Source organism: Oryctolagus cuniculus, chromosome 2 (assembly GCF_964237555.1).
Source record: "Oryctolagus cuniculus chromosome 2, mOryCun1.1, whole genome shotgun sequence".
NCBI classification, from domain to species: domain Eukaryota; kingdom Metazoa; phylum Chordata; class Mammalia; order Lagomorpha; family Leporidae; genus Oryctolagus; species Oryctolagus cuniculus.
In genome coordinates this window covers 111,865,075-111,891,389 of record NC_091433.1, presented here as the reverse complement: position 1 = coordinate 111,891,389, position 26,315 = coordinate 111,865,075, and the positions used below count along the sequence as shown (strand labels likewise).

Below are 26,315 nucleotides of genomic sequence, written 5' to 3'. Positions count from 1 at the left end.
GGATAAAGGGACATTCAATCTGTATCTTCCACTTGCATGAATCTGCCCCCACAATGCTGTCGCATGCTAGTCCAAGCTTCTCTCTCTGCTCCTCTTCATCATTTCTGATTCTTTATCATGCTTGGAGTTGTTATCCTTAGAAAGGCTGCCTTGAGGTTGCCTCTGCTGGGAAGTTCTTCCCAGTTCTCCCCTAAAGTGCCCAGGTTCTTCTCAGCCTTTGTGTCTCAGGGTAAATTTCGCCTTCCTTGAGTAATGAAAGTTACCCTACTCCCATCCCCTTGAACACCTTTAGTAGCTCTAAGTCAGCTTATAGTTGTTTTATGTGTAATTTATTATCTCTAAGTTTTGAAAACCTGTTTCCCTACTGTGAGCTAACGAGGACATATCTCACTGACTCATTGTTGTATCTCTGGCTCCTGCCATAGTACCTGGCACAACCAGGGACTTAAAAATTATTTATTGAATGAATAAATGATTTTGTAATAAGTATCCATCATGACTATTATGGAATAAGAGTATAAACATTATTTTTGGGGCCAACATTGTAGCATAGTGGGTTAAGCCAATGCCTGCAGCGCCAGCATCCCATATGGGCCCCAGTTTGAGTCCCAGCTGCTCCACCTCCAGTCCCGCTCCCTGCTAATGGGACTGGGAAGGTAACAGAGGATGACCCAAGTGCTTGGGCTCCTGTACCCACCTGAGAGACCTGGGATAAGTTCCTGGCTCCTTGCTTCTGTCTGACCCAGCCCTAGTCGTTGTGGCCAATTGGGGAGTGAACCAGTGGGTAGAAGATCTCTCTTTCTCTCTGTCTCTCCCTCTCTCTAACTCTGCCTTTCATATAAATAAAATAAATCTTTTTAAAAATGCTTTGTATTTAGAACTGAAACCAATGATTATGTGTTTTTTTCCTAAAATCTCTCAAAAATGCTTATAAATTTTTACATTTTACAAGAATATTTGGGTGAATCGTTTCCATCATGGGGCATGATACGTGTCTAAAAGTCTTTAAGATCTTTCTTAAAGCTACTTTAAGATGACCTTTTATATGTTTACAGCTTTAAGTTTTGTATTGTTTCATGTAGAGATATAGACCAATGCATCTGTCTTGGAGAGTAAGTTTGTAGTGAACAGCATGGGATTTTGGAAATGCCTGTTTCCTGAGTCGGTAGCATAACATTATGGATTTGGGGGTTTGAATTTCTTTCCTTTTTTTAAAAGAGAAAAATTTGTTTTTGCAGGGAATCAATTTCGAGCAAGTTACTTCCTACAGCCAGAGCTCACACCATCACAGCTGGCCTTCAGAGACCTGATGTGGGATGCTAAAGCAGGCACTGTAAGTGTAGTTGAATCCGTGGAGTTCTAGCTGTCCCAGATTTTAGCCTGTTTGCACATGTGCAAGTAACATGGCCATTGATTAATGCGACATGGAAAACAAAACAAAAACTTTCTGTGTTGTAATTTTCAAACAGTAATATTTTCATAGCCCAGACAAAAGCTGGACTTATTTTCTTGACTTTATCTTGTTAGTCTTCTCCTTTGCTTTCCTCTCCCATTGCTACAAAGGATATAATATATTTCTATTCTAATAATTATTTTCCTCAGTCTCTTCATGTGTGCAAAAGAAATAATGATAATACTTCCTGCAAAGTTGTGAGAATTCCATCATATGTGTGTCTGAACAGCTTAGAACAGTGCCTAGGATGTGATAAGAACGCGGAAAATGTTAACCAGGCTCATCATCAATAGTAGCGGTAGTGTGATTGTTTTACTTACGTGTGAATGAGGGCGTTGGCAGGACTTCACCAGCACAAACTTCTGGGTGTGCTAAGGGTACAGGGTCCCTGGAACCCGTATCTGCAGTAGAAATGCTCTGTTCGCCTCCTTCTTAGTGGATGTCCACTTCATTGGAGCTCACCACTCCCTGTCCTGTCTGCCTCCTGCTTTGTCTGCCTCCCTTCCCCACAGCCTCCAGGGAAGAGCCCGGGGACGGTGTGCTCAGGTTTGGTGGGGGAAGCTGGTATAGAAGCCTGGTGCCCTTTTCCCTCTCAACTTGAGTATTGCCTGAAATCTTCTCCGTATTAATTACACAGTCAACAGACATGTTGTATTCATCTGTTCAGTGTATGGTACTTGAAGAAATGGCATTTGATTTTACAGATCTGTGCCCAGAGGACTAAATATTTGGTTCTAATTCTTAAATTAAAAAGGTAACAGACCATTAGATGTTATCTTATGTTTTACAACAATGTAAGTTATTTGAATGAAAAGCCTCCTGACAATAAAGCAGAATGCAAAGTTAAATTAACTGTAAATATTCTGGAGAAAGAAAAACAGAATATTGGCACCCATTTTTTCATAGACTGAATGAACCTGTGAAGTAGATCTGGATAATCACATCAGACAGTTCTTTTCTGTCAGAAATCTATGTAAGCATGCGAGGACCAGTACAGATAACGGCTTGGATTCAGAGGAAGGAGCTAGGCAGATACTTTTAATGCCGGCGTCGTCCGTTGTGAGGCTGTGGCAGCCTTCGACACTGAGCGTTCTGCAGGAGAGAGCTGGAGCCTGGAACACAGGGATGCTGTGCTCAGACCACACGTGTTGCTGGTCCTGCTGACTGCCCTTCTCATCACAGTTTTAAGAAAAAAAAAATAAGGAAAATACAAATATTTCAAATACAACTTTGTAAAAAATTTGCCTCCAACAACTAGCTTTGATTTTAAATAGTCTCGAAATTTTCTCAGGCGCCTGTTTGTATAAAATGTTTCCTCTCTCTCCTTGTGTGCTCTGCATACGTTTTCTGAAGCTGTATTTACGAAAGATACTTTAGAAAATGGATTTGTGTTGTGAGCCACGCAGATAAACTTTTTACAACTATCTTTTCTTTTAGATCAAATCCATGCCGAGTCGTGTTTCATTGATCTTAACGCTGTGGAGCTGCAAAATGATTCCTCTTCCAGGAGCAAGCATCCAGGTTCTCAGCAGACACGTCCGCCTCTGTGTCTTTGACGGCAGTAAGGTGCGCCTACGGAGGGGTTAGATCACCTGACGCCGCGATAGTGGGAAACGTCTTGTTAATGCCACTTATCAAGTGTATGCTACAGGAGCCATGCACTGTCTGCCCCTCCCTCTCCCTCCGTCTCTTTCCGCATATACATCTGTGACATGGTGGTGCAGCTCACACTGGTTCTGATGATACAGCTTTAATGCCTGGTTCTTTCCCTGGCAAAGCTTGTGATGTTCGTACATCACAGTTAACTCTGAGTCTTAGACTTTGTTCACCTCTAAGAAAGGAATGGTGTCTGTCTTCTAGTGTTGTGCGCAGTTTGGGCCTTAAGTACAGAGTATTGCATTTTTGACAAATGCATGCCAATGTAGTCAACACCCCAGCCAAGATATAGAGTACTGCCATCATGTTATAAAGTTTCCATGTATCCTTTTACATTCAGCTCTTTCCTGATTCCTAAGAGAATTATTATTTTTTAAAGATTATTTATTTATTTGAAAGGCAGAATTACAGAGACAGACGCAGAGAGAAAGAGAGAGAGAGAAGTCTTTCATCCGCTGGTTCACTCCCCAGATGACCACACTGGCTGGGGCTGTAGCGATCTGAAGCCAGGAGCCAGGAGCTTCTTCCAGGTCTCCCACACAAGTGCAGGGGCCCAAGGACTTGGGCCATCTTCTACTGCTTTCCCAAGCCATAGCAGAGAGCTGGATTGGAAGTGGAGCAGCTGGGACTTGAACCGGCACCCATATGGGATGCTGGCACTGCAGGCAGAGGCTTTACCCACTATGCCACAACACCAGCCCTGAGAATTATTTTTTAAAGACTTACTTATTTTTATTTATTTGAGAGACAGAATGATAGAAAGAGAGAGATAGAGAGAGACACACAAGGAGATCTTCCATCTACTGGTTCACTTCCCAAATGCCTAGAACAGCAGGCCGAAACCAGAAACTAGGAACTCCATTCAGGTCTCCCACATAGGTGGGACCTGGAACCATCATCTGCTGCCTCCCAGGGTGCACAGCAGCAGGAAGCTGGTTTGGAAGTGGAGTCAGGACTCAATCCCAGACATTCCAATGCAGATGTAGGTATCCCAAGTGGTGGTTTAGCCCACTGGATGGACCACAACACCCACTCAGTCCCCTAAAGAGAATATTTTTATATAGTATAAAACAAAAGTCTGAGATACAGCTTAAATAGTGCTTACCTGAAAAAGTATAGTTTAATTGCATATATTAGAAAGGAAGAAAAACTAAAAAACTAAAAGTGTTCTCAGCTACCAACTCAAAGGATTAGAAAAAGAATGGTGAGATGAACCTGAAGTAGAAATGAGGAAAAAATAAAGATAATGGTAGAAGTTAATGAGATAGAAAATAATTAATACAAGAAGAAATAAAAGAAGTTGATTCTTTGAGGATAATAATGAATTTTTAAAATACCTAGTAAGACTTATCAAGAAATTTTTTTAAAAATAGAGAGAAGGAGGGGCTGGTAATGTGGCATAGCCGATAAAGCAGCTGTCTGCGACACTGGCATCCATATGGGCACCGGTTCATGTTCCAGTTGCCTGTCTTCCAATCCAGCTCCCTGGCCCAGGTGCTTGGGCCCTTGCCTCCCACCTGGGAGACCCGGAAGAAGCTCCTGGCTCCTGCCTTCAGCCTTGCCCCGCCCTGGATACTGCAGCCATCTGGGGAATGAACCAGTGGATAGAAGATCTGTGTGTGTGTGTGTAGCTCTGACTTTCAAATAAACAGATCTTTACAGAAAAGAGAGAGAAGGAAAGCAAATGGTCAATATATGATGTGGAAACAGGCATTACCACAAATCCTTTAAGAGGACAATAGGGGGAATCATAATTGGTTTCCTGTCAATAAATTTCACAACCTTGATGAAATACATAAATTTCTGGAAAATCATAATTTACTAAAACTGAAACAAAAAGAGATTGAAAATTTGAATAACTTCTGTCCAAGAAATTAAAACTGTAATAAAAAACAAAACCTTTCCATAAAGAAAACTCCACACCCGGATGGCCTCCCTGGCTAATTCCCGCAGACACTCAAGAAAGAAGTCGTGCCAATCTTACACAATTCCAAGAGCAGATAAAGAGGAAGTCCTTTCTAGCTCATTCCCTAGGGTATTGGAAAACCTGATACCAAAATATGACATTACAAGAAAGAATAATTATAGTATCTGTATCCTTGATGAGTATAGAAACTAAAGTCCTGAGGAAAATATTATCAAATTGAATCTAACAGTATATAAAAAGGACAATATTTTATGGCCAAGTGGAGTTTATTCCAGGAATTCAAATGTATACACCTGTGTAATCAACATTTATGATTCATATTAATGGGAAAAAAATCACAAAATCATTTCATTAGATTTAAAAATCATTGACAAATTTTAACACTGATTCATGATTTTAAAAAAATTCTCTATAAAGTAGGGACAAAATAAAGTCCTTCAAATTGGTAAAGGACAACAAGAAAAAAATTAAAATTAGCATCATCATACTTACCACTGAATACTGTTTCCTCAAGATCAGGAAGAAATAAAAATGGTAGCTAATGTTTTAAATGAGCAAAAGACTTCAAAAAGTGCTTCGTAAGAGAAAATATGCATTAAAAAAACTCCAGTGGTCAAAATATTCTCAAATTGCAGTAAGTCATCAGGAAAATACAAATTAAAATTACAGTCAGAGAGACCCAACTATATGCAATGTACAAGAAGGCACCTTAAATGTAATAAGTAGGTTGAAAGTAGAAGGATGGGAGAGATGCCACTCAAAAGGGATTAATATCAAACAAAGTAGACTTCAGATTTTACATAAAGATAAAAGGGACGGTGCATCAAGAAGATGTAAGAATCCTAAATGTATACATACCTAACTTTAGAGTTCCGAAGTATGTGAACTAAAAATTGATAGAACTGAAGAGAAATGGACAGAGCCACAATTATAGTAGGAGATTTTAACACTTTTCTCTCAGTAACATAGAACAGATAGAAAATTAGTGATAACATCAATTAACTAGATAGATGAGACTGATATGCATATGCCACTTCTTTCACCTCAATAGTAAAGTGCATGTGGTATAGTCACCAAGATAGATGGACCTGGGTCATAAAACAAACCTAAACAGATTTAGAATTGAAATTCATACAATGTATGGCCTTTAATTGTTACAGAAACCTGGAGTGGGAAAACTCCCTCCGTTCAAATAGGCACCAGGGACAGTGGAGGATCCAAGCAGTTTATTAACGCCAGGCGGGTTCAGCTGGAATTGTTTCCTGAGAACCGAACAACAATCCCAAGTTTCTTGCAATACTGATAGGTTCATCAGCATCGTACCTTAGCTGTCACAGCATTGGTGGGTTTAAATTGCAGCCTACATGACTTCGGACCACACTTCCAATGGCCCGTGGGCCCTGTATGTTTGTAAAAGAGATACCAGGGACAGATTTATTAGGACACGTTAATGCCTGGAGTTCACCGAAGCAGAACTTAGGACATCGTCCCTCCTAGACAAGATCACAGTGGGCAGCTGTTTCACCGGTTAACTACGAGCAGCCACTTGTCAAGGTTTGTGTTGGGGCAGGGCTGTCCACTTTTCTTTCTTTGTCTCTGGTTGCGGCCATATTTCCTGTACATAATCACATGGAATTAACTAAAAGAATCAGTAACAGAAAGATACATGGAACTATCCTTAAATAACATTATAATAACATTATAAATAACATTTACAAATAAAATTATAAGTTAATAAATAATGGGTCAAAAGCAAATTTCAAGGAAAATTAGAAAACAGTTTGTGCAGAACAAGAAATGAAAATGGATCATCTAATTTATGTGATGTCAGCTAAAGCATTGCTTAGAGTAAAATTGATAACACCAGGTGCTCAGCGTTAGAAAAGAATTCTCAAATCAAGAGGAGGCAGTACTTAAACTGAGATCTGACAAAGAAGAGGGAAGTGGGTAGCTGGCTGAAGGCGCAGCACAAGCCCAGGTTCTGAGGGAGCCATGGGGCAGGAAGGTGTACAGAATGGGAAGACATGGAGATGGTGTAAGATGCTGCGAGCCATGTTCATAGGGGTTTTGTCTGTATCCTAAAAAACAGTGAGAGTCACTGCAGGATGTGACATTAGATTTATGGTTTGGGGCGATCCCTGGCTCCTGTCTGAAGAATGGATTGGAGAGGGCGGAAGGAGTACGAGCTGACCGCTGGGGGACAGTACAGCACAGCAGTCAAAGCACGGCCAGATGTCTTTGTCGTCAGGAGAACAAAATCTGGAGACAGCTCACTTGAGATTAACCCTGGCTCCACCGTTTGCTGGGTGTGGGACCTTGACCGTATTAGTTGACCCTGTTCCCTCTCACTTCCCTCGTCTGTTAACACATTTCCTAGGGTTGATGTGAAGATTTAATAAATTATTATAGGTAAAGCACTTAGAACAATACATGGAAGTCAGCAGTGTGATTAGATTCTCCTCTAATGGTGTTGATAGGTTGGAGAAGGAGGAATGAGGAGAGGTGCTGATGGACAGATTGAGGAGATTAAGAACGACCTTTGGATGTGATTGGAGAGTGGAGGGAGGAGAGTGTCGAGTGTGACGCTGTGCCTCTGACATCCCTGTTTGGATGATAGTGTGGCATCACGCTGGGAGAGGAGCAGGTGTGGAGGAGTCGAGGTATATTTAGTTTAGCTCAGGTCAAGTTCTACTCCCAGCATGATGAAAAAGCTCGCCTGCCTCCCTTACTTCCTGAACTTGACATAAGTAAATTAACTTGGTGCTACTGTGATGCTCATGTCTGCCCTCTGTCTGCACAAAACCACTGCCATGAATGAGCCAGAAGGTGGCAGCAGTGGCCAAGGAGAGAAGGATTGCTTGCTTTCTCGTAGGTCTGATAGTCCTCCACCTCTCCCTGTTCTTCCTGTGAGAACATCAGACTGGAATGTTATTTTGAATAATATATGAAAATAACAACTTATTTTATATCCAAATAATAGCAGTTAATTTATGAAGCTAACTTATCACCTTTCCAGACTGAGAAAATAGAACTCATCTAATAGTTACACAAATAGTCATGGCAGGGGCCAGCACTGTGGCATAGCAGGTAAAGCCACCGCTGCCCATGCTGGCATCCCCTATGGGCACCGGCTCAAGTCTCAGCTGCTCCACTTTCGACCGGGTTCTCTGCTGTGGCCTGGGAAAGAAGTAGAAGATGGCCCAAGTCCTTGGGCCCCTGCACCCTCGTAGGAGACCCATCAGCCCAGCTCTGAATGTTGTAGCCATTTGGGGAGTGAACCAGCAGATGGAAGACCTCTCTCTCTCTCTCTCTGCTTCTGCCTTTCTCTAACTGTGCTTGTAAAATAAATAAATAGATCTTAAAAAAAAAAAAACAGTCATGGTATTTACTTGTTTGAAAGGACTTCCTTTTTTATTTTTTTAATTTAATTTTTTAAAGATTTTTTAATTTATTTATTTGACAGGTAGAGTTACAGACAGTGTAAGAGAGAGAGATAGAGAGAAAGGTCTTTCTTCCGTTGATTAACTGCCCAAGTGGTCACAATGGATGGAGCTGCACCAATCCGAAGCCAGGAGCCAGGAGCTTCCTTCTGGTCTCCCACGCGGGTGCAGGGGCCCAAGCACTTGGGCCATTCTCCACTGCTTTCCCAGGCCACAGCAGAGAGCTGGACTGAAAGAGGAGCAGCCGGGACTAGAACTGGCACCCATATGGGATGCTGGCACCGCAGGCAGAGGATTAACCTAGTGCGCCATGGCGCCAGCCCGCATTAGGACTTCCTTGATAAATCTAAGCCCAGTTACAAATAAAAAGGATTGTTACTAGAATTAACAAGACACCCCTTCTAAGATTGGCTTGAACAAGCTTCTCTTGGGCCACCTCACCCAGAGGTAGCTACTGTGAACTCTGGACGGGACACCTGAGAGCGTCCAGGGCAGGCAGGCCCTGGAGAGGAGCCTCAAGCCTGTAGTCAGCTGCATTACTTGTTGTTTTCCTTCATTCCCTCTCTTTTTCGTTCCCCTGTTTTCTTTTTCCTGCCACTCTGTGCGTTATTTGAGCATTTTTTAGAACTCCATTTTGAATTATCTGTAGTGTCCATGAGTGGATCTCTTTGGATGGCTTTCTCATGGTGGCTATAGGTATTATCTTATACATACATCATTTGCCAGCCTAGAAATCTCAGCCTCCTAGTGGGAGCAACATGTGGACTCTTACCTCCCTTTAACTCTCTACTCTCCCTCATTATAATTTGATTGTCTTAAATATTTCCTCTCACGCCTTGAAAACGATATCATTCAGTAATAATTTTTTAACAGTCAAGCGTAATTTTGAAAATTCAAAGGAAAGTCTGCGATCTTGGCCTGCGTTGTTACTGTTTCTGTGGTTCCTTCTTCGCCTCTGATATTTTAGATGGTTTTACCATGTCCTTTCTGTCAAGACTATCTCCTGATTCTTTCCCTAATCGTTTTGGGATGAATCTGCTAGTGACAAATTCTGTTAGACTTTCTCTATCTGAGAATGCCGGTTTCCCCTGTGTTCTTGAAGGATATTCTCACTAGATACGGGGAATTCTGGGCTGGCAGTTTTTTTCTTTCAGCACTTGAGAAACATAGTGCTGCTTCTTCCTGCGCTCGGTGGCTCCTGAAGGGAACCTGTCATTCCAACTGTTTCCCCCCCTCGGTTAACCAGGTGTTTTTCCTCCCTCACTGCTTTCAGGATCTTTTCTTTGTGTTCACTTTTCAGCAGTGTATGGTGCTTCTTGTGTACTTTCTTGGGTTTACTCTGTTTGGAATTTGCTCAGCTTCTTCAATCTATGCGTTTATGTTTTGCTGGATTTGGGGAATTTTCACCCATTATTTACTTGAATTCCTTTCAACTCCAAATCTTCGCTAGAACTGTGGTGTCATACACATTAGATCATTTCCTGAGTTTCTATTCACCTTACCATCTAATTGATCTCACTTGTTCAGACTGTCTAATTTCTATTTTCCCATCTCTAAGTTTGCTCATTATTTCCTCCTTGTTTCTGTTCTGATTTTGGGTCTATCCAGTGAATTGTTGGGTTTGGGGGTTTTGTTTATTTTATCTTGGTTGTGTGATTCAGTTTCAAAATTTCCATCTGATTCTTCTGTATACTTTCCATTCCTTCCTTCCTTCCTTCCTTTCTTCTCTTTCTTTCATAAGACTTTATATCAAGCATGTCCATAGTTACTTATTGAAGCATGTTTGTTTAGTTTCTTTCAAATCTTTTTTTAGAGTGTTTATTATATGTTTATTTTTATTTATTTGAAAGAGTTACAGAGAGAGTTAGAGACAGAGAGAGGGGTCTTCCATCTGCTGGTTCACTTACCAAATGGCCGCAACGGCCAGAGCTGGGCCAATCCAAAGTCAGGAGCCAGGAATTTCTTCTGGGTTATCCCACATGGGTACAGGAGCCCAAGGACTTGACCTGTCTTCCACTGCTCTCCCAGGCCACAGTAGAGAGCTGGATTGGAAGAGGAGCAGCCAGGACTCGAACTGGTGTCCATATTGGATGCTGGCACTTCAGGCCAGAGCTTGAACCCACTGCACCACAGCGCCAGCCCCATCAAATCTTTTTCAGATAATTCCAACATCTATGTTGTCTCAGTGCTGGTATTTGTTGAATATCTTCTCTCACCCACGTTGATCTTTTCCTGGTTCTTGATATAAGGGATTTTTTAAAAAATTGAACCCTGGGTATTTCAGGTGTGACATTTTGAGTCTGAGTTTCACAGTAAACTCGTGTTTCAGCACGCCTCTGCTGCCACTCGGGCAGGGGAAGGGGACTGCCGCTTCCCTACTGCTAGGTCAGAGTGGGAGTGCAGTTTCCCCTCCTGGCCTCCGTGTACGCCCCGGGGACAGGTGTGCCTCCTTCCTTTTAGACCCTGATGGAAGTGGATTCCCTCCCACCCCCCAACCCCCGTGCCCACCAGGCCATTCCTCAGGCTCTGTGGTTCCTAGACAGCGTGCCTCCCACCCGGACATTACATATCAATTAAGCATAAAGCTTGGGCATTTCGTTAGGTTCAATTTGACATCAAAAAATGAATCTGAACAAGACTGAAGCTTTTGCTAATAATGGGCATGTGATGCATTTAAGGAGAGATCTCCCAGTGTCTGCAGGTTTGCAGTGCATCAAAATAAAAGGTGGACTGATGGCTGGGTAGAGGGGAGACAGATGACTTATATGATAAAAACAAGCGTAGTAAGATGCTAATGGTGGAAGTAAGATGAGGAGCATGTTTGGGTGCTCCTTGAGGCTTTTTAATTTGTCTGGTGTGTTTGCCATGTTTCAAAATTTACCACCGTCTTGTGTTTTTACCCTTTTAAAAATTAATTGAAACCATTAAGTACTCATTAAGAAATAATATATCAACCAGTTATCAATCTGTTTTGCCCATAATAACAGAAATGGAAACCAGACCTAGAAATCTTTCTTTTTCCAATTTGTCCCTTTATTTTATAGCTACCTCATATCCAAATCTGATTTTTATTGGAGTTATCAATATTACTTAAATTATGATGCACAGAAATATGCAGAGAGTAACGTAACAGATAGCCATGCCTTCGGTACAAGCACACTCCGAGACAGCGTGCAGACGTGTGGTCTACTTGGACATACACACAGATGACATTTCTTTTTTTTCTTTTTTTTTTTTTTAACAGGCAGAGTGGACAGTGAGAGAGAGAGACAGAGAGAAAGGTCTTCCTTTTTGCCGTTGGTTCACCCTCCAATGGCCGCTGCAGCCGGTGTGCTGCGGCCGGCGCACCGCACTGATCCGAAGCCAGGAGCCAGGTTCTTCCTCCCGGTCTCCCATGGGGTGCAGAGCCCAAGCACTTGGGCCATCCTCCACTGCACTCCCGGGCCACAGCAGAGAGCTGGCCTGGAAGAGGGGCAATCGGGACAGAATCCTGTGCCCTGACCGGGACTAGAACCCGGTGTGCCGGCGCCGCAGGCGGAGGATTAGCCTAGTGATCCGCGCGCCAGCCCAGATGACATTTCAAGGGCAGTATATAAATGTGTGAGCGAGATGAGTGGTAGAGCCAACTCTTATCTGTAAAGTTTGAATTTGTATCGTTTCATCCCATGTACAAAACTGCTCTTTTCCCCTACAAATAGTTATTTTGTGTTAAGACTTATAAAGGAAAATAATGTTTTATTATGATTTTTTTGCTTCAGTGACTTTGGGACCAAGTCCTAAACTCTGAAGAAAAAAAGAAAAGAAAAGTTATAGGCCTACTTAATGTAAAAAACAAAAACAAAAACAAAACAAAAAAAAAAAAACACTACAGAGTTGCACGCAGTGAGAAGTGCAAGCTCTCCCATCCCCACCCACTCCATCCAGGTCAGCTGCTGTTAGCTGCAGGGGACATGGGAAGCGGTGAGGTTGCCAGGCGGTTTCTGTAGCTTGACTTCCGATGGTGAAATCTCGTTCCAGGTCCTGAGCAACATTCATGCAGTTAGGGCCACGTGGCAACCTAAGAAGCCCAAAACGTGGACATTTTCTCCCCAGGTAAGCAATCTGGGAACGCAATGGAAAGAAAATGAGTCACTGTTACCTATGAAGTGTTGAGTAATTAATGTTCTAAGATGAGGCTGTCAAAGTGTAACATATTTTTATTTAGCACAGGATATGTGGAAACAGACATAAGTTTTTAGATTCTTTCGTTTTCTTTGATGACAGAGAAAAATCGCTCATGTTTCTGACTCACCAAATTAACAATTCTTGTGAATCATTTCATTCAGTGGAATTCAGGGTTCAATTTTAGAAAATGCCCTTTTAGTGAAAACAAAAACATAAAATTTAGGAAATGATGTTTTTCAGGAATGAAATCTTCCAACTGTGCCTTATTCAGATAAAATCAAGGGTTACACCTAGGAAACTGATACATTACATCCGGGCACTGTCCAGACTGGAACAACATTAAGTGGTTTCAAACCACTGAATCAAAGTTGTCCTTGTGCTCTTTTATAATATCAATTGCCTATGGTTAATTTTTTCTTTTTTTTTTTAAGATTTTATTTATTTTATTTGAGAAGTAGAGTTATAGACAGTGAGAGGGAGAGACAGAGAGAAAGGTCTTCCTTCCGTTGGTTCACTCTCCAAATGGCCGCAATGGCCGGAGCTGTGCCAATCTGAAGCCAGGAACTTCTTCCCGGTCTCCCACATGGGTGCAGAGGCCCGAGGACTTGGACCATCTTCTACTGCTATCCCAGGCCATAGCAGAGACCTGGACTGGAAGTGGAGCAGCTGGGACTAGAACTGGCACCCAGATGGGATTCTGGCACTGCAGGCAGAGAGAGATGCTGCACCACAGTGCCAGCCCCCCCCCCCTTTTTTTTTAAAAAAAAAGATTTATTTAAAATTTAGAGTTACAGGGAGAAAGGGGGAGAGACAAAGAGAGAGAGATCTTTGATCCACTGGTTCACTCCTCAGATGGCCATGATATCAGAATCCAGGAGCTTCTTCCCAGTCTCGCATGTGGATACAGGGGCCCAAGCCCTCGGGCCATCTTCCACTGCTCTTCCCAGGCCGTTAGCAGAGAAGTGAAGCTGCAAGGACTTGAACCAGCATCCATATGGGATGCCAGAGCAGGTGGCTCTACCTGCTATGCCCTCCAGGCCCTATGGTTAAGTTTTTCTGCCTCCATGGTTTTATTACATTTGTGTTTACTTCCCTCCCACAACTAACTCCTTGTGTGTTATTGTATCCTAAAACCCTTCATTACCTTCCTGTTATTGCATCCAAAGATCTAAGGGAGATTGGAGGGTCAGTGAGAGGGCATGGGCTCAGCGCCGGGGCCGTGTGCTGCAGGCGCACCTGAGTCTGGAGCAGGACCCGGAGCCTCCTGTGTTCTTCTGGGCCTCCTGCCCCCAGGGAGAACATGCTAGTCCTTTGGCACAACAGTCACACTGTTAATGTTGCATCTCTGTGAGGGGAAGTGTTCAGGGTAGAATTTTCTGATGAGTTCCTGGGACATAAAAATGAACTGTAGGAGAGAGAAGTAGTAAGTATGTGCTACTTTGTTGAATGAGATTAAGTGCAAGGCATTCTTCCTAGACTTGTGTGAACACATCTGTATTAGTCAGGAAGAAACATACATGAATAATCACATTGTCCCCCGTCTCCAGAGCCCCCACGTGCCTTGTCTTGGATAAGCCTTGAGAGAGTCCTGTGGCGTGGGTGGTGTTGATAACTGTCGCTCAGGCAGGTTGTCGTGGTGGTGGGGCTCCAGGTGCTGGGAAGCACAGGGGAGGGTGATGGTAATTCTAGTCCTCAAGCTCAGGGAAGCTTTGGTAGAAGAGAAACTAGATCCAGAAGGATTGGTGGGATTTTACAAGCAAAAAAGGTGGTAAGATTTTCTAGGGAGTAGGAATGGGGTGGGCAGAAGGGAAGGGAAAGGAACGTTTTACAAGGCAGGCATAGGGAAAGTTGAGCAAACAAATTCAGTCTTTAATTTGAGTTCTGTTTACAAAGCACTGTGGTCAATGTAAGTATAATGTATGCAGACTATCTTTGTAACGACTCTGGGGACCTGGTGAACTGCTTGCTTCCTACTTGCTCTAAGTAAAGAGAGAAGAGAAAGGATTCCCTTTAACAGAGACATTAAACTTACTCCAAATCCTTGATGGAATCCGTGCACCTGCTTTCTGTTTCCCATGTAAGACCTCTGTTGTAATGGCAGAGCAGACACTGCTTACAGCTGCACCAGGACTGAAACCACCCTCCCCTTCCCGTTGGCATCCTTGTCGTTAACCTGAGTGTCTTGTCATTCCAGGTGACTGGCATCCTGCCCTGCTTGCTTGATGGCGATTGCTTCATCAGGTCCAATTCGCCGTCTCCAGACATTGGAGTCCTGTTTGAACTTGGAATTTCCTATATTCGCAACGTATGTTAGTTGAAACAGCAAGTTTGCTAGGGTATCAGTTAAAGGAGGACTTTGTAAAATGTAGTCACAAGGAAAATAATTGGAGTTTTCATGTGTAATAGAAGTTTACTCCCCTGAGGAATGGGAAAGGTAGTGATTCTAATGTTACATGTAGTGCTGCTCTGCCAGTAGCGTTTAAAACAAAAGGGTGTTTGTTTATACTGACAGCATGAGTGAAGTCCAGCGCTTTTAAAGAACGAGCGCTGGAAAAGGATGGGACTCAGCAGGAAGTGACAAAAGGTGCTCGGTGGCTTTCCAGCACAGCAGCCACCTCTGTCCTGGAGGGGCGGAGCACACTTCACTTTGTCACTGAGAGTGTTTCCTGCGGGACTCGGAAGAGGGGACACCAGAAACTTGGGTCAGCTTATGTCGCGTGAATATAGAACAGTGGGCGGGGCCCGTGCTAGTAATTGCATGTTCTAGTAATAGCTTGAGAACTGTAGTATGTCTCTTTGGCCTTTTGATAACCTTGAGAGCCATTGCACAGAGGTAATGGTGTTACACCATCTCTTCATTTCTTTAAGGAAGATTCTTCCATATGAGAATATTTCCAAAAGTGTATGGTAAATGAAATTTTAAAATTTTAGTTTATTTTGGTGCAAGAAATTTTGAAATCCATGCATAGCTCTTTATTTTTTAAAAGATTTTATTTATTTTTACTTGAAAGTCAGAGTTACACAGAGAGAGAAGGAGAGGCAGAGAGAGAAAGAGAGAGAGGTAGATTTCTTCCATCCACTGATTCACTCCCCAATTGGCTGCAGTGCCGGAGCTGCGCCGATCCAAAGCCAGGTGCCAGGAGCTTCCTCCTGGTCTCCCACCTGGGTGCAGGGGCCCAAGGACTTGGACTATCCTCTACCGCTTTCCCAGGCCACAGCAGAGAGCTGGATCGGAAGTGGAGCAGCTAGGACTCAAACCAGCACCCGTATGGGATGCCGACACTACAGGCGGCAGCTTTACCCACTACACCACAGCGTTGGCCCAAGCTCTTTATTTTTTAAGATTGATTTATGGAAGGCAGAGTTACAGAAAGAGAAAAGGAGAGACAGAATCTTCCATCCACTGGTTCACTCTCCAGATGGCTACACACAGGACTGGGCCAAGCTGAAGGCAGGAGCCAGGAGCTTTATGTAGGACTCCCACATGGGTGGCAAGGACCCAAGTACATGAGCAATTTCCTCTGCTTTCCCAGAATCATTAGCAGGGAGCTGGATCTGAAGCGGAGCAGCCAGGACTTGAACTACAGCTCATGTGGTTGCCAGCATTGCAGGCGGCAGCTGAACCCACTGCACCACAGTGCTGGGGGAACTCCCATGCGTAGATTTTTATAATGCATATTTTTGTGAACATTTTGAAGACCATTCATATGCACAGATTTTTAAAAAAATTTTGTTTAAATAGACTTGTCTTTTCATTCCATTTGCTTCAAACTTTTTTTTTTAAAGATTTATTTATTTATTTGAAAGAGTTACACAGAGAGGAGAGGCAGAGAGAGAGGTCTTCCATCCGATGGTTCATTCCCCAATTGGCCGCAATGGCCAGAGCTGTGCTGATCCAAAGCCAGATGCCAGGAGCTTCTTCCAGGTCTCCCACACGGGTTCAGGGGCCCAATCACTTGGGCCATCTTCTACTGCTTTCCCAGGCCATTACAGGGAGCTGGATTGGAAGTGGAGCAGCTGGGTCTTGAACCAGCGCCCATATAGGATGCCAGCACTTCAGGCCAGGGCATTAACCCGCTGCGCCACAGCACCGGCCCCTTCAGACTTTCTGAAATGCCCTCATGGAATCTGTGCATGGATGGGGTACTCCTTGTGTGCCCTGTTGATCTCTGGTGGTTGGCAATGATAATAAAAGTCCAAGCACAAAGGTCCTTGAGTGTTGAATTCCTACGTCCATCTCTTAGTGAAGCAAAGCAGTATCAGTATGACTTCAGAACATTCCACAAAATGTGTATACCACTTAACAGTCACAGCAGTGGCCCACGTCCTCAGGTTCGAGGAACTGTTAAGAGCAGTTCTGACAATGTATATGTCCCTTTAACATCCGACCTTCAAGTACAATGTGACTTAGTGTGATTGATGTTGTTTTCTTCTGAAGAACTTTTGAGTTCTAAAGGCGAATACCAGCTTGGACTTTTAGGAGACTGGTACATGCTTGTCAATGTGCCTGGGTGCGACACTAAGTTTCATATACTTGTTTTATTTCCTAGTCAACTGGTGAAAGAGGAGAATTGAGTTGCGGCTGGGTGTTTCTTAAACTTTTTGATGCCAATGGAGTTCCTATTCCAGCAAAGTAAGTCTGCTGTGCATTCCTCACAAGTGGGTAGTTGATAGCATCTCATTCTGTAGAGCCCAGGTAACTCAGGCTTGTTCTCTTAGCATTTCAATAACTTTGGGGAAGTGGGCTTTTAATGTGGGTTTTGGTGTTATTTAGGGTAATATACGAAAACAGCATCCCAGTGTCGTCTTAGGGAAAATGACACATACAGAAGGTATTTTAAAAGATATTTGCACTGGCCGGCAGCTGAGAAGACTCCTTTCAATATTTCCTGTGGTACTAGCACATGTTGCCAGGCTGGAAACAGCCTAATTCTCTTCAAAGAGTAGGAAGGCCAAGTCCAGGGCCCAGGTCCTCTGCAGCTTTCCGCCTCCCTTCTGTAGGCCGGACATTGAAATCAGAGTGGCAGCCGCTGTAAACAGACTCAAGTTTCAAGACCAAAAGGCAGACTGGAAGCAAATATTTGAAATATATACAAAACAGCCAGGAGATTGCTATCCCTAATATTAAAAGAGCTCTCAAATTAGTAAGGAAAATACAGTCCATATTTTTTAATGGGCGGAAAGCTCTAAGTCTAGGATATAAACAAGACATTCACAGGAGGGCTAGAATGGGCAGCAGGTGGGATGTTGATCTCAAGATTGGAATTACAAAATTCAGGGTTTTGATCCCAGCTCTGCCCGGGGGAACTGTAGGCAGGTTACAGAAATTCCCCACCTATAACCTAGGGGATTCTAACAGTTCCTACTGGAAAGTCTCATTGTGAGGATTAATCTAGATAAGGCATTCAGATAACGCTCCCCAGGTGGCCTCCTCAGCACTGGGCAGAGGTGAAAGTCCTGACAACACCAGCCCTCTGGCCTCACCACAGCGGTGAGAGGGGAGAGGCACCCAGCGGGGTGTGGTGAGAGGGGAGAGGCACCCAGCGGGGTGTGGGAACTCGGGATTGTATCTGGTTTTGGCTTTTGTGCTTAATGGAAGAAATAGAGAAAAGTACGTCTACTCCATCTTTCCAAAAGTGAAGCGGCAGCTATTCTTTAAAATGTGGTAGAGCTCTGAGGTTTAATACAGAAACATTTCCAGTGTTTTATTATATTAAAAAGTGAGTTGCAGAATATCGTGAATGCTGTGACTCCACTTGTGGTCGTTGAAAGCTATTCGGGAGCTCCTGTGCGGGGGTCGGGTAGACTGTTCCCAAGGGTTCCCTGCGGAGCAGAACCAGGCAGGGGTGCAGTGGGCTTCTCTTCTGCTTTCTACACTTGGGTAGCCTTTCACTGTTTATGTATTCGTTTGTATGAGCGTAGGAAAGGACAGGAGGTTTGCCAAACTAGTGGGGAAGGGATGCAGAGGACTTTTCCTTGTCATTTCTATGCTGTTCAAGCTTTTTACAATAGGTACATGTTATTTTATATTTTAAAAATAATATGAACTCATAAAGGCATCATTTCAAATGATGAATCAGCACATTTGAAAAATATGTTAAAAGCAGTCATTTAACATGAGCCACGAAAGCCCGAGCGCTGTCGTGACGTGGGTCAATCCCCTTTCACGTGGGAAGGCGTGTTGTCTGCCGCTCACAGGGAGGAAACTGTTCAGATGGCGCCTCACAGAAAGATCAGCAACAGTGACTCTATTTTACCAATGAGAAATCAAGAAAATGCCTGTGAATAGGTTTGTGCTAAAAAATAGCTCACCACTAACTCCAGTGTCTAAGAGCCTCTGTCAGAGTATGTTATTTTATAGAATTATTTTATTTTATATTTTATAGAACTTACGAACTCTTCTTGAATGGTGGCACTCCTTATGAGAAAGGTGTGGAAGTGGACCCTTCAGTGTCCAGAAGAGGTACGGCCCTTATGTGTAACCTTCCTTTCCTTAAAGATTAAACAGCAGGTGCATCAGGGAAGGTAGCTATATTCTGATAAGCATAACATTTTTCACCTGAATTTACATTGTCTTAAACATGCCATTTGATATGAAAATCTTAATCATTTTTTATGGAAGAGCTTATTTTCTGGGTAGCACATGTGGGTCTGTAATGTAGGAAACCATGAAAAGTGAGGACCCTGCATTGGTTTTGTTCTGTTGAACACTGGGCTGATACCTGGGATAGCTATAGAACAGTGAATAGAATAGGCTAATTCAGAGATTGCCTATTGCCAAGTTGAGGGTATAGATTTCTGAATTCGTGATATATATGCCAGTTTGTCCTCCAAAAATATTGAGCATCTTTTAATATGTTCTTTGACTAGGTACTGTGCTAGCTAACGGGATAATATAAGGGTCTTCGGGAAGTTCATGGAAAGTGTTCATTGTAAGAAACTATGCGTGGCTTTCAATTTCTTTGCACCAAAATATACTTTTATTACATTTTCCCATAAAATTTTTAAAGTTTATTTATTTATTTATTTGAGTTGAGGGGTGGGTACAGACAGACAGACTTCCTATCCCCTGATTCACTCATCAAGTACCGGCAACAGCCAAGGCTAGGCCAGACTAAAGCCAGGAGCCAGGACGCAATCCAGGCCTCCCACATGGTTGGCAGGGACCCAGGTGTTTGAGCAGTCGTCCGCTGCCTCCCAGGGTTTGCTTTGGCAGGAAGCTGGAATCAGGAGTGGAGCAGAACGCAAACTCAGACCCTCCAGTTATAGGATCTGAGTATCCCATGGGGCATCGTACCCACCAGGCCGTAAACAAACCTTTTGAAGCGCCCTCATAGAGAATCCGACAGACACAATCCTCGCCTCATGGAGCTCTAAAGCCTCACGGATTTGGAACTCCCCTTGTGCTCCTCAGCCCGTCCTGTCCTTATTTGGTGATTCAGGACATCCATCCACTGCTCTTCCCACAATTCCAGTTCCAACTTTTTTTTTTTTTTTTTTAAGATTTATTTATTTGAAAGGTAGAGCTACAAGAGGCAGAGGCAGAGAGAAAGAGAAGTCTTCCATCCACTGGCTCACTCCCCTGATGGCTGCAACATCCGGAGCTGTGCCAATCCGAAGCCAGGAGCCAGGAGCTTCTTCCGGGTCTCCCACACGGGTGCAGGGGCCCAAGCACATGGGCCATCTTCCACTGCTTTCCCAGGCCACAGCAGAGAGCTGGATACAGTTCCACCTTCTTGGAACAGGAAGGAACTTGGGGCCTGGCATGCCATTATTCTACCTGGAGCCAGACGTGCTTTGTAACTCCGATAATAAATAATAATAATACCGTAAAGCATCTGAGACAGTGGCCGTCAGGTGCCCTTAGGGGAAGCCACAGACAGCAGCATCACACTTTGTCTCTGTCAGCTCACTTAGGATATGTGGGTGACTGTACAGTTCAGCACTACTGGTTGATATACTTTCATAAAATGTGTGTTTTAGTATCCTCACTGTTCCCATCATTTAATTTTTAATTGTTTTTAAGCACATGGTGGTGTCTTCCATCAGATGATGATAATGAGAAGGCAGCCTCAGCTCCTGGTAAAACTGCGATCCTTGAACACAAGGTCGAGAAACATACTAAGGTAGGCACGTGCTCTCCCGGTCCGGTGGACTGGGACTCACTCAGCATTTGTAGACTCTCTCTGCTGTCAGCTCCTCCACCTACTTGGTCATTGTTGTCCTCATTAATTCTCCTGCCAAAGATCATTAAGGAAATGGAACAGAAAGAAAACTCATATCCACTTACTCTTTACCAGTTCGCCCAAATGATAGATTTGGTTGGAAATAATCTAGACACTTTTGACTGGACGGGGCTTACCAATACATGATGCTATGTCTCAGGGAACCTTTTCTCTAATGTTCAGGCTATTGAAATATAATTTGCACGTAATAAAATATATCCTTTTTACTTTATAGTTCTTTGAATTTTGACAAGTGTATACAATTGTGATAAATATCACCAAGATCAAGGTAGAGACTATTTCCTTTCACTATAAAGGTATCTCATGTCCCTTTAGAGCAACTCCCCTCCCCCAACCTCAGGCAACCACTCATCTGTTGTATTCCCCAAAAGTTTTGGCTTTTCCAGAATATCCTATGAAGGAATCATGCAGTGTATAGCCTTTTTTCCCCTTTAGGTATTTATTTGAAAGGCAGAGTGAAAGAGGAAAAGACAGAGGAAAGAGAGAAAGATTTCAATTGCTGCTTCACTGCCCAAATGCCCACAACAGGCAAGGGTAGGCCAGGCCAAATCCAGGAGCCAGGAATAACATCCAAGTCTCCTATGTGGGTGATAGGGACCCAAGTACTTGAGCCATCACCAGCTGCCCTGCAGCACATTAGCAGGAAGCTGGATCAGAGCAGGGTAGCCAGGACTCAGAGCAGGTACTTTGATATGGGGTGCAGGTGTTCCAGGCAGTGGCTTAACCCACTGCGCCATGGTGCCTGCCCCCTGTTCTAGCCATTCTTCTAAGTGAATAGTGAGCAGTGGTTCCTCATGGTGATTTTGACTTGTATTTTCTTCAGAGAGCTTTTACACTTGTCCAATACCAGATCTACCAATATGTCATTCAGTTCCCTCTTAGACAAATAGTTCAGTCATCTCTCAGGGTCGTGAGGTATACATCTTTAAAATGTGCATAATATCAGCCCCATAATGCTGTAATGAGGTATAAGAGAAAGAAAGCATATAAAATAATTGCACAGTATTTAAAATGCATGACATGCAGTAACATACAATAGTGTTAACTGTAATTATTTACTATATAATTATTTTATATATCTATAAATATAATGCCAGGTAGATGGTATTATGTTACAAAATCTGCTCCAGTGAAGATGTGCTGTGTAGCTGGTGAGATCAGGAGAGACTGAGTATTGGCTTTGAAGGACTGGAGGAATGTGGCCTCCAGCAGGTGTGGAGGAAGGGAGCTCCCACTCAGGGCACACGGGGGACAAGTTGGGGCAGGGAAGAGCACTGTGTGGGACAGAGACTGAGACAGTACCACTGTCCCCCCAGGATGCGGATTAGCAAGAAGGAAGGAAATAGAGGAAGACTTGCTGTTCCCTCTGCACGGTGGCTTTGCTTACTGCAGATCATGATCCTAGCATGAATATACCTTACTCCCATCTCCAGCATTGAGATGCAGCTTTATAATTACAGCACCAACAGTTAAGTCTTTGAATAACCATTAGTAAGAGGTTCCTGGGTTTTACCCACTGCTGGAATTTTTTCTCTCCTGGCTGTTCCTAGAGCCTGTAAGTTCCCTTCTTGGCCAGCCTTGCCTTGGGAGTGTTCTTTTTTCAAGATTAGACAAAGGAAGCACAGTAGGAGTCTTTGTAAAGGGAAAACCGAGTCCTGTTTGGCTTCGTTTTCCCTCTTCTTTGCTCCGGTCCTCATCTCCTAAGGCTCCAAGAGCTCCAAGTTTGTCTTTCAAGCACAGCTCTCAAAAGCGTATCTTTGGCTCCACATACCAGTTTGCAGATACATTTTATCATCCAAGATCACATGTGGCTGCGTGGCACAGCGGTCAGGCCGGAGCGCGGAAGCTCGCTGCACGCGCTGCAGGGCCATGGGGCTGACGTCAGGCTGGGCACCAGCATGCAAGGTTTAGGACATCGCCGCTCTGAGCCTGTGCAGCCTGGTGGTAGAAACTCCCTGCTTCTTTCCACCGCCGCCCCTCCCCACTTCGCCCACCTGCCACCTCTGTGGATGGGACAAAAGCAAATAATGACCTCAGCAGTCCTCCTTCCCTCCTTTAAAGGTACACTGTGCCTCTGGTCCCTGCCCTCACCTTTGTTTCGCCCAGCTTCTCTGCTCAGCGGTGAAAAGACAGGGCGCCTTTCCATTATGCCAAGGGGCACACGACAATGGAGGCAGGGCCCTAAGCAAGAAGCCGGGTTGGCATCTACATTCATGCCTGTTGCCAGCCAGTCCCCTGCTGGCTGGCTTCATACATCTCTCTCACCCAGTGAACAGACTTGCAGGTGCGTGTCCTTTGGGTGTTAGGAGACCTGGGAAAATGAGGACACATCAGTACAGACCCGTCTCTTCTACCAAAGAAACAGCACCAAGGCCTGTCCCGGGGCTCAGAAGTCTTGGGTGGAGACGTTGCTTGTGATCGTGGCAACCCTGTGGGTGTGAGAAGAAAGAGGGAGCAGGTAGATGCTTCGGCTCTGCCAAGATGTGCCCTTCTCATTGTGGAGCTGGTCTCCAAAGGGGTTCACTTGCTGCGATTTGCCCAGTGCCCTCTTTACGCCCATGGGGAGGGAGAGCCCTGCTGTGTACAGCCAAGGCCTCAGTGCGTACACTGGCCTGTAGTAGACTGGAGGTACAGATCTGCTGTGAAAGGCTTAGCCTTTGCCTTTTGGCTGCAGTCCCCCTTTTCCCTCTTCTACTTCAGTTCCGTTGTTGCTGCAGATAAGGTAACAGTGTGTCTGGCCTGAGGCCGTTCACTTTGCACTGCTGGCCTGCATAGGAGGGCATAACGAGGAGCGTTTCTACTTCTTGGCTCAGCCAGTCTTTGGTAGCCCGGAACTGTGGTTGTCTTGGGTTTGGGAACCGGAGAGGATTTCCCTAGAGAAAATCAAATAAAATCGAGCTGTGTTGCCTCATGTTGCGGGGAGGTGCCTGCACCATGGGAGGACCACAGCCTGCCAGACACAGCAGACAGGTCTGTGAGGAGAGAAGGCTAAAGGGAAGGAAGGAAGGTTCCACCCCTTCCGCTGCAAAGTCTGGCAGCTCTTCAGCAGAGCCCTGAGCCCAGGCGCGCAGCTGAAGCACTGCCCATGCGGCCGCAGCCTGGAGGACAGGATGCAGAACACAGCCCTGGGCACAGCACGGCGCCCCTGGGGCAGCCGGTCTGAAGTCCCGGTCAGTTACATATCCAAGGTTAGAATCTCAGCAGTGTTGGAAAAGGATAATTCCTGCCTGTGTACCAATGCTGCAATGAGTATAAGAGTAGTGGGAGAACCTGTTTTGTGTTTTTTAATGTTTTTAGAAGTACAGAGATTAGGGAGTGGTTGATTTACCTAAATCCCATGAAACTAATTACTCATGTAATCCATTGTTCATGAATCATAAGAGGGGTCATGTTCATTCTGTTTTGAATGTTACCTCTGTTAGATTTCTTCCTCCTAAAATTCTTACACTGGAAATTAAGATAACAGATTAATTTATAAGAATTAAGGTCTTTTTTTGTAACCTTTGAGTTATGTATGTCCTGAGTTTAAAATAAGTCTCTTGTCAATAGCATAGAGTTAACCATTCTGCTAATTTGTATCTTTTGATTGGGGTGTTTAATCCATTTAAAGTAATTACTGATAGAGAAAGAATTGCTTTGGCCATTTTATTGCTTGTTTTCTGTATGTCTAATACGTCTTTTTGTTCGTCATTTCCTCCTTTACTGCTTGGCTTTGTGTTTGATTTCTTACAGGGACACGTTTTTATTCCCCTTTCATTTCATTTTGTGTATATTCTACTGATGTTTTCTTTGTGGTTACCATAAAGATCAAATATAACATCATAAAGTTATAATCATCTATTCTAGATTAGTTGTTAAACAACTTAGCTTCAATATTGAAGGTAGATTTTTTTCCTATTTTTGAGCCCTCACTATGTATCAGGGACTGCATTAAGCACTCCACACTCACTTCATTTTATCCCATTTAGTAGCCTGTTACTATTCATAGTCTACAAACGAGGAAACCAAAGCCCAAGGAGAGTATGAGCTCATCGGAAGCCGCATAGCTCGGAAGCAGCAAAGTCAGGACTCGGCCCAGGTCTGTCCCACCCTCACGTCCCACCCAGCACTTAGCACAGTCTGAGCTGGTATTTCCTCTGAAATCACCACATCAGGTGTGGCAGCCACATGCCCTTGTGCAAACTTGTGGCTGACCAGTCCCTTTCTTTCCAAAACACATAACTGATGATTTTTTTTTAATTCTGAGAACACATTTTTTTTTCTTCTTTAATAGTCTCCTGCCAGAAACATTGATTGGAAGTATGTGTTGCATCCACTTGTTGATATTTTATCGACAAATTCTTGGAGATGTCCTCCTGAAAGACAGGATGAGCTTGCAAAGTGCAGGTAAGGGGGCTGCCGTGTGATGACTGAAAGCAAACGTGTAAATGGCGGCTGTGTCCTCTGCTCTCGAGTATGACGTCGGGACAGAATTTATGTCAGTGCGCCCATCACTTGTGAGACTCGGAGGCGGACACTGAGCTTTGGAAGCTCGCTATGGCTTGAGTTCTTTCAAATGTTCACATTTTCACTTTTCCAGTTCTCGAGGTTGAGATCCTAAAACTTAGACACAATCCTATTTTCCCTTAATGTCTCTGAATAATCTGTTTTTCTGTATGTGTTTGGTATGCATATCATCTGGTTGGGAAGAAAGGAAATCACCCAGAATAACTGGCTTTGTCACTGGATTAGTTAAAATCAATGAATCCAAGTAAGAGGTCTTCTGGTATTCTCTCTACTGTTTTCATTCTTGTAACTTTTTATAAGTTGGAACATTTTTCCAAGTAAAATGCTAAAAAATAATTCAAAAAACCAATGAGTTGTCATATGTGATTGAATTTACAAAGAGAAATGCATGTGTTATAAGAATTGCCTCCAAAAAGGAAAACCATTTAATTCTATTGGGTATTCTTTGAATTCAATTGTTGGTCAGCAGATACCTCCTGAGTGCCTGCTCTGTGCCAGTCATTGTGCTAGGTCCAGCAATGGGTGAGACTGGCCTGGTCACCTCTGCCCTGGGGAAGAGACAGACCACAGACATAGATTACATGAATAGACCTTTTCAGTCTTTTAAAATGAGTGCTGTGAGTCAGAATATGCAATGGGAGCATACACTAGGAAGGCTGGAATTAAGGTGCAGGGTGAGGAAGGCCAAAGATGTCTAAGGTGAGGCCTGAGAGAGGAGCTAGTGAGGGAGGAGGACCCTTCCTGGGTAGAGGAGCCAGCATGTCCAAAACCCCAGGGCAAGAAGGCGTGCAGGGGTTGGGGGGTTGAAGCTGAAGGCAGGCCAGGGTGGGAGCGGCGGTGAGAGGGGAGCCCTGGTAGAAGTGGAACTCACGCCTCAGGAGCCAGGGCGCTGAAGCCTTTCAGTCAGCGCTCGCTCTGCGCTC

The 26,315-nt window shown here is 44.0% G+C and overlaps 1 protein-coding gene across 2 annotated transcripts in view; it reads left to right on the top strand.

The window, feature by feature from the left end:
- Positions 1-26,315, top strand: part of NPHP1 (nephrocystin 1) — a 58,474-nt gene that overhangs the window by 24,985 nt on the left and 7,174 nt on the right. For both annotated transcript variants that reach the window (XM_051836307.2, XM_008253984.4), the window contains exons 10-17: positions 1,239-1,333; positions 2,891-3,019; positions 12,494-12,568; positions 14,835-14,945; positions 17,191-17,273; positions 19,027-19,103; positions 20,667-20,766; positions 25,160-25,272. In XM_051836307.2, the coding sequence (XP_051692267.1) occupies positions 1,239-1,333; positions 2,891-3,019; positions 12,494-12,568; positions 14,835-14,945; positions 17,191-17,273; positions 19,027-19,103; positions 20,667-20,766; positions 25,160-25,272 (783 nt within the window). The remainder of the gene's footprint in view (positions 1-1,238; positions 1,334-2,890; positions 3,020-12,493; positions 12,569-14,834; positions 14,946-17,190; positions 17,274-19,026; positions 19,104-20,666; positions 20,767-25,159; positions 25,273-26,315) is intronic.